Source organism: Salvia hispanica, chromosome 1 (genome assembly GCF_023119035.1).
Source record: "Salvia hispanica cultivar TCC Black 2014 chromosome 1, UniMelb_Shisp_WGS_1.0, whole genome shotgun sequence".
Taxonomy (NCBI): domain Eukaryota; kingdom Viridiplantae; phylum Streptophyta; class Magnoliopsida; order Lamiales; family Lamiaceae; genus Salvia; species Salvia hispanica.
Window position 1 is genome coordinate 32377007 of NC_062965.1, and position 8871 is coordinate 32385877.

General features: G+C 40.4%; 1 protein-coding gene across 1 annotated transcript; it reads left to right on the top strand.

Annotated features, from left to right (window-relative positions):
- The first annotated feature begins 201 nt into the window (after positions 1–201).
- LOC125194482 lies at positions 202–2082 on the top strand. Its single transcript, XM_048092728.1, has 2 exons — positions 202–796; positions 1997–2082. The coding sequence occupies exons 1-2, from the start codon at positions 202–204 to the stop codon at positions 2080–2082; spliced, it is 681 nt and encodes a 226-aa protein (XP_047948685.1).
- Positions 2083–8871: the final 6789 nt, after the last annotated feature.

Sequence of the window (8871 nt, forward strand, 5' to 3'; positions counted from 1 at the left end):
AACTCGGACAAGGCCCGTCCCGCGAGGACGTCGGATGGGTTCGGATATCCGGACGTCCGCCATTGTGGCGTGGGTCGGACGTCTGAGTTAAAATTGATTTTTTTTAAACTCTATAAATACGGCTCGTTGAACTTCATTTCATTCACACCACTTGTGTTGACAAGTTTCTCTCTCTAAACTCTATTTTCAAGTATATCTAGAATGGTTAGTAGTCGTGCGGGTGGTAGTGGCGGGGGCGCTAGTGATAGTGATAGTGAGAATGAATTGGATTCCGCTGTGGAAGGGGCGATTGATCGATTGCTACGGCAGAGGCAGCAGGCGGCGGTACCTCGGCCGATCCATCGGCGACATTATGTACCCCGGGACTACATTGCTGCACATATTCGGTTGTATCAGGACTACTTCGCTCCGCAGCCGCGTTTTGGGGATGCCTTATTCCGGCGACGTTTTAGGATGCATCGTCCGCTGTTTATGCATATCGTGGGTGCTTTAGAGCGAAGATACGAGTATTTCAGGATCAGGGAGGATGCGGCTGGCAAACCCGGGCACACGCCCTTACAGAAGTGCACTGCCGCAATTAGGCAACTGGCGTACGGAGGCCCGGCCGACATGTTCGACGAGTACCTCCACATTGGCGAGTCGTCAGCCATCGAGTGTCTGCAGAATGTTTGCGCGGGCGTTAGAGCGATATTCGGGGATCGCTATCTTCGGAGTCCGAGCCCCGAAGACTGCCAGCAGCTGATAAATATGCACGGGTCGGTGCACGGGTTCCCTGGGATGTTGGGCAGCATAGATTGTATGCATTGGGAGTGGAAGAACTGCCCCGCCGCCTGGAAGGGGATGCACACTTCCGGCTTCAAAGCCAAGCATCCCACGATGATCCTTGAAGGCTGTAGCTGACTACCGGCTGTGGATATGGCATGCTTATTTTGGAGTCGCCGGGTCGAACAACGACCTCAACGTCCTCCAGTCGTCGCCCATGTTTAACGATCAATGCAATGGCGTTGGTCCCGCCATCAGTTTCGTCGCCAACGGCAACCAACACAATATGGGATACTATTTGGCGGATGGGATATACCCGAACTGGCCCGTCTTTGTGAAGACGGTCAAGCATGCGATCAAACAAAAGAAGTCCTACTTTGCGAGCCGTCAGGAGGCAGCGCGCAAGGATGTTCAGCGGGCATTTGGTGTGCTCCAGAGTCGATGGGCGATGGTGAAGGGTCGTTCACGGATGTGGTATATTCCCAACATTGGCGACATCATGTACGCATGTATCATTTTGCACAACATGATTGTCGAAAGTGAAGGTGACGAACTGACTCAGTGGACCAACGAAGATGATACGGGTGTCGGTCCAAGTCACGGTGTGGCCAACGCAAATGTGAACATGGGGGTACCTCATAAAGAGGTTGAGCGGTTGCGCGCATTTGCCGACATGCGGCAAAGAGATGCCCATATTCGACTTCAGGAGGATATCATCGAAGAGGTTTGGACGCGGAGGGGTGGACATTGATGTGGTTAATTTTTTTTATTGACTATGTAATTTTTTTTTCCGAATGTATGGTTTTTTTAATGAAATATTTGCATTTTCCCGTTCGTATTCGTGTCGAAATTTTAATTCCGTAAATTTTAGTTCCGTAAATTGAATAATTGTGAATTTAATTGCGGGAAGTCCTAGTGGAAGTCCTAGTGGGAAGTTTTAGTGCAGGGGAAGTCCTAGTGATGTGGCAGTGGAATGGGAAGTCCTAGTGATGACGTGGCAGGAAGTTTTTGTGGGAAGTCCTAGTGGGAAGGGCGCCACCGGAGATGCTCTAAATTTTAGACTCATATCATTGATTTGCAAAATGTCATATCATATTTATTAAATTTCTATGCATGCGAGAAAATTATATCATCATAATATGTACAAATGTTGGGTGCATACATAAATACTACTGTTTTTCAGTCCTAACTAGTTTGAAGTTTTCTGAAATGGCTCAAAATCAAATTTGTGTAGATTTAGTTCAAATCGAAAAATATCAAACTAATGTGCAGTCGATGATCCTAATAAATGGTATCAGAACCCATAATAACTCTGATTAGGATCGGGTCCGGATTACCCGAAGTGTCGGCCTTTTCCAATTCGTCAGACATCGTTCTATCAGCAGTGTTATGACATACGAGACATAATCATTTTTTCTTTGGAGACGATTTGCCTGAACCACGACTTGACTTGTTTATCACTGTATATTAATTTTTTATTTGATAGTCTAATGTCAGTGTAGGTTTATTAAATATATAAATGTAATGTGGTGATGTCAAATAATTGAGGAAACCACTTAAAATATAAAAGTTACGGGTACAATATAACTTTTCAAACGTAATACAATTAAATTCAAAATATAAGAGATTAACACGAAAAATGCTACAAAAAGAAATACACGGAAATCTAAAACACAGCCACGTAGTCAAGAAAACCATGTAGTCAAGTTGTTAGTCAAGTTGTGGAAGACCTCTTTTCGTACGTAGGATATGATGACCTAGGTCTGAATCAAGTTCAAAATTGTCCAGGCTACAATCGAGTCCGGAATGAGCCGAAGTGTCAACTGCACTCTATGAGAAGTCTCCAATGTAGTCTCGATTTAAAAGGTGTTTTTTATGCAAATCCATTGTTAACTCAGCAAGTCTAACTCTCTTTGATTATCTCACACAATCACAGCATGAACAATCGCACACACACACACACACACACACACAGAGAATACACACACTAGTTTCTTGATGAAAAGTAGAGAGGATTTCTTGGAGAAAAAGTTATTATCTTTATTGATTAATTTCTGACTCTACAAGATACAAAGACCCAGCTATTTATAGCTGACACTAAAGTGGTAACTGCCACTAACAAACAGAATCAAGAAACAAGAATCTTGAGCCTCCAACGGCTATATTCTAACTAAGTAACCAATTCTAACGGCTAGTTTCTGGATGCTTCTTTCTCTTCTCTTCTGTCTTTCTTCTTCTAAATCTAAGACTGAAATGTGGACTCTATACTAACAATGTCTCCACCTGAGTACACACTTCATCCTTTGCAGCAAACCTTGATCAATGCCTTGCAATGATCAAACTTGTCTCTCCCTAGAGACTTTGTAAGCATATCAGCTAGATTGTGTAAAGTGTCAATCTTGACCACCTTCACTCTTCCCTTTTCTGTTTCGTCCCTGATAAAATGCAGTGTGACATCTATGTGTTTACTTCTCTCATGAAAATATTGATGTTTAGCCAAACACATAGCTGAGCTGTTGTCACAATGTACCACCATTGTTCTCTGATCAAAACCAAAGTCTGAAATCACACCTTGAATCCAGAAACTCTCTTGCACAACTGTTGTGAGAGCCATGTATTCAGCTTCTGTTGTTGACAAGGCAACAACACTTTGCAGTCCTGACTTTCAGCTGATCACAGTTCCAAACATGGTAAAGAGATAACCAGTTTGGGACTTTCTATTGTCTAGATTAGTAGCATAGTCTGCATCACAGTAGCCCACCACTACCTCTTCACTCACCTTATCACAGCCATTGAAAACAATTCCCCAGTCTCTGGTGTACTTCATATATCTTAGAATCCACTTAAGATCATTCCAATGCTCCTTTCCAGGATCAGCCATGTACCTGCTAGTAACTGATATAACATGAGCCAAGTCTGGCCTAGTGCAGATCATAATGTACATTATGCTTCCAACCACACTAGCATAAGGAATAGACTCCATCTCCTGTGCTTCTTGTTTAGATTTAGGAGCCTCCTCCTTTAATAGCTTGAAACTTTGTGAAAGAGGAGTTGAACCTCTTTAGAACCTTCTCAATGTAATCTGTCTGAAGTAGCCACAGTTTCTTAGAGCCTCTGTCTCTGTGGATGTTAATCCCCATAATCTTTCTTGCTTCACCCAGATCCTTCATTTCAAAACTAGACATCAGATCTGCCTTTACTTTCTTTATCTCAGCCATAGATGGTCCAGTAAGGAGCATATCATCTACATAAAGCAACAAATAGGCTACTGGAGTGTTGCCTTTCTTCTTTATGTAGATGCAATCATCAAACTTAGACCTTAGAAAACCAATCTTTACCATCTGCTCATCAAATATTTTGTTCCACTACCTAGGACTTTGCTTTAGTCCATACAGGCTTCTTTTAAGCAAGCAGACCTTGTTTTCATCTCCAACCTTAACATATCCCTCAGGTTGATTCATGAAAATAGTTTCCTCAAGATCACCATTGAGAAAAGCAGTCTTAACATCAAGCTGTTGCAATTCCCAATCTAATTGATTTACCACAGCCAGCAAAATTCTGATAGAAGTGTGTTTCACAACAGGAGCAAACACCTCATTGAAGTCCACAACTTCTTGCTGTGTAAACCCCCTAGCCACCAAACGAGCTTTGAACTTAATTCGATCTTTTTCAGTAGTTTCAATCTTTTTCTTGAACATCCATTTGCAGCTTACTAATCTCCTTTCCTTCCCATTAGATTTCAGCTGAGATTTATCCACCAAAATCCAGGTTTTTTTCTTGAGTAAAGACTCAATTTCTTCATTCATAGCTTCTATCCATTTTTCTTTGTTTTTGCTTCTCATAGCGCTTCCTCATAAGTAAGAGGATTTAGTGAGCTCTATGCTCTCAGCAGCACAAAGAGCATAGTAGACTTCATCAGAGAATTTCTGGGGAGGTCTCACATCCCTTTTCCCTTTGTCTTTAGCAATCTGGTATTCTCTGACACTAGTAGCTGGAGGCTTAGTATTGCCTCCACCTTCATTTGAATCACCATCATTTTCTGGCTCAGACTCACTTTCTGAACCACTAACTCCACCTTCATCTTGGCTTAGCCTCACTGACTCCACCTTGAAGAAATCACTATCAGCTCCATCAGTTTTCTTACCCTCTATTAAGTAAGGCATTTGGTTCTCAAGAAAAACCACATCTCTACAGATGATAATCTTTTGTTTTCCAGACTCAATGCACCAGAGCCTGTACCCCTTAACACCCCTTTGATAACCTACCATAATGCACTTCAAAGCTCTAGCCTCAAGCTTGCTCTATCTAGCATGAGCATATGCTGTAAACCCAAACACTTTATATTTAGAGTAATCACTGTGAGCCCCACACCACATATAATCTGGGGTCTCGGACTTAAGGGCTGTTGTAGGACACTTATGATGAGATAGGCAGCAGTATACACTGCCTCACCCTAGAATCTGCTGCTCAAACTAGAACCAAGAAATAGACACCTAACTCTCTCAAGAATAGTTCTATTCATCCTCTCTGCAACCCCATTTTGTTGGGGGTTGCAAGGGACTGTCCTGTGCCTCTTCATACCTTTCTCCTTGCAAAACAGATCAAACTCAGAGGATAGATACTCTAAGCCATTGTCAACCCCAAGACATTTCACACTACTTCCCTTCTCTAACTCCACCTCCTTACACCACATTTTGAACTTAGTAAAGGTCTCTGACTTCTCCTTAAGAATGTAGACCCAAAGCTTTCTAGTATAGTCATCAATAATAGAAAGATAATATCTCCCTCCACCAACTGAACTAACTGGTGAGGGGCCCCAAAGATCACTATGTATGTAGTCAAGAGGTGCCTCAGATTAGTGGATACCTATAGGATAGGGAGCCTTCTTTGCCTTTCCAAGAATACACTGCTTACAGGGATCCATCTTGTTGCTGCTATCTCCAGGGATCAGACCTTTCTTTACTAGCTCTTTCATGCTCCCTTCTGCTGGATGGCCTAATCTCATGTGCCACAGCCTCAAGCTTTCATCAGACACTGCATTACTCTTACCATCAACAACCCTAGCAGTGAGATAATAAAGAATATGATCTCTGTCATCCTCCATTATAACTTGATCCACAGACCTCACAAACATCTTTCCCTGATTAAGCAATATATTGAAGCCTTTCTGCTCCAGCATTCCCAGAGATATTAAATTTCTTTTTACCACTAGAATAAACCTTACACTAATAAGAATATGGATAGAACCATCTTGTAGGCACAATTTCACTTTCCCTATCCCCCTTATCTGGCAGAAATTGTTGTTGCCAAGAAACACAGTCCCTTCTGCTTCTTGAAGCTCATGGAACCAACTCTTGTTGGGGCACATATGGAAATTGCACCCAGAGTCCATAATCCACCTCTGATTGACCCCCTTATCTACTACATTCAGAAGTTGGGCAGGAAGATCTACACTCTCCACACAAGCAGAAGTATTATGGCCCTTTCCTTCAGAGGCTTGCTTCCTCTTCCATGCAAAACAGTCCTTCTTGAGATACCTAGGCTTCTTGCACCAGTGGCAAGATCTGGTTTCCTTTTGAGTATCAGAGCCGGAGGCTTTAGGATCATCATATTTCTTTTTGAACTTCTGCTTTTTGAACTTCTTAACATTCAGTGCCTCTGCTGCTTGCACATCAGTGCCCTTGCTGGTACTTTTCTGGAGCTCTTTGGCCATGAGGGCTGAATACACCTCTGTATAGGTGATTGACTTATCTCTGCCATAAATGATGGCATCACTGAGTTGATCATATGAGCTAGGCAGAGCATTGAGTGTCAAGATAGCCTTATCTTCATCTGAAATCTTGACATCCACAGAACCAAGATCATCCATAATCTTGTTGAACTCGCTCTGTGATGGATCTATTTGCAGCAAAAGTGTAGGAGTAGAGCCTCTTTTTTAAGTAAAGTCTATTTGTTAGGGACTTAGTCAAATAGACTTCATCCAATTTCTCCAAAATATCCATAGCTGTCTTGGATTCTTGAACACCTCTCAAGACTTTGTCACCCAAGCACATAATAACTGCACTATGGGCCTTGAGTTGCATCTCATCCATCTTGGCCTGAGATTTCTCATCAAGAGCTGGAGCCTTCCCCTTATCTGCAGGAGTCAGAACTGCAGTCAACCGTGGTTGGATAAGAACAACCTTCATTTTCATCTTCCACAGGCCATAATCATTTTTGCCTGTAAACTTCTCTACATCTAGCCTTGCTGCCATCTTGAAAATTGTCTGAAACTCAGCTTCAAGATTTCCCACCGGACGGTGCCACTTGTTAACTCAGCAAGTCTAACTCTCTTTGATTATCTCACACACTCACAGCATGAACAATCGCACACACACACACAGAGAATACACACACTAGTTTCTTGATGAAAAGTAGAGAGGATTTCTTGGAGAAAAAGGTATTCTCTTTATTGATTAATTTCTGACTCTACAAGATACAAAGACCCAGCTATTTATAGCTGACACTAAAGTGGTAACTGCCACTAACAAACAGAATCAAGAAACAAGAATCTTGAGCCTCCAATGGCTATATTCTAACTAAGTAACCAATTTTAACGGCTAGTTTCTGGATGCTTCTTTCTCTTCTCTTCTGTCTTTCTTCTTCTAAATCTGAGACTGAAATGTGGACTCTATACTAACATCCATTTTACATCGGATAACATGAGAATTCGGATACAATATACTCCTCTCACAAGAGTATGCACTTTTAGTTAGACACGAGTTTTAATGCACAATTGATAAAGTAAGAGAGAATTAGAAAGAAAAAGTAATTAAAGTATTATTAGTGGAGAATGAGTCCTATCTCATTAGAGAGAAAATAGTGTCCAAAATTAGAAAGTGCATACTCTAGTGGGATGGACCAAAAAGAAAAGAGTGCATACTCTTGTGGGATGGAGGGAATATAAGAATTTCTCAACTCTAATTAGTTTAACTTATTTTGGAAATGACCCAAAAGACAAAATGTGTGTGCATACTTGACCTAAAGCGGACAATATCAAACTAATGTAGTAATGTGCAGTCGACAATCATAACAATTGGTATAACAACCAAGTTTAGATCAACCATAATGACTTTAAATTGACTGCACTACATGAAGTTTCCAATGTGATCTCGGTTTGAGAGGATGTTTATTGGGTGCAAACTCGTACCAAATCAGACAACAAGAAAAGTTGAAAATACTTCATCTATCACAAAAGATGTCACACGTGTTCAGTTTAAGAGGATGTTTGTTGGGTGCAAACTCATACCAAATTAGACAACAAGAGGGGTGGGGATCCTCTGCTGTGCACAAATGCACAACAGCCCCCTATTGTTTCTCACAATTCAATAAAATAATATATATATATATATATATATAGGGTCTTGTTAGGTTGAGATTATTTAGCTAAATTGAGAAATGAGATGCAATATGGGCCACTAATCCACAAGATTAATAAAATGTCAACAAATACCACATTATGTCAACAAGGGGGTATAATTGTCTTTTCATTAAATTGTATTTGAAATCATTTTCTAAAATCCTCTCTAAAATTCTAGCTACAAAGTCTTCAAATCTTCAAATCTTCAACATTCATATCTTCAAATCTTCAAATCTTCAACATTCAAATCTTCAAATCTTCAATATTCATATCTTCAAATCTTCAAATCTTCAACATTCATATCTTCAAATCTTCAAATCTTCAACATTCATATCTTCAAATCTTCAACATTCATATCTTCAAATCTTCAAATCTTCAACATTCATATCTTCAAATCTTCAAAATTCATATCTTCAAATCTTCAAATCTTCAACATTCAAATGTTCAAATCTTCGAATCTTCAAATCTTCAACATTCAAATCTTCAAATCTCTTTAATATTCAAATCATCAAATCTTCAACATTCAATAAAATAACACTTATAATTCGCATATCAATACCGAGAATATCGAATGACAACAACTCGTATTAAAATGTCAACAACTAAAAAACAACACTTACAATTCACATATCAATACCGAGAATATCGAATGTCAACAACACGTATTAAAATGTCAACAACTAAAAAACAACACTTACAATTCACATATC

Bases quoted from the DNA above. Each gene is read 5' to 3' on its own strand.
- LOC125194482 (XM_048092728.1), top strand. From the start codon at position 202: ATGGTTAGTAGTCGTGCGGGTGGTAGTGGCGGGGGCGCTAGTGATAGT. The intron at 797-1,996 runs GTATGCATTGGG...AAATTTGTGTAG, and splicing joins GATGTTGGGCAGCATAGATT to ATTTAGTTCAAATCGAAAAA.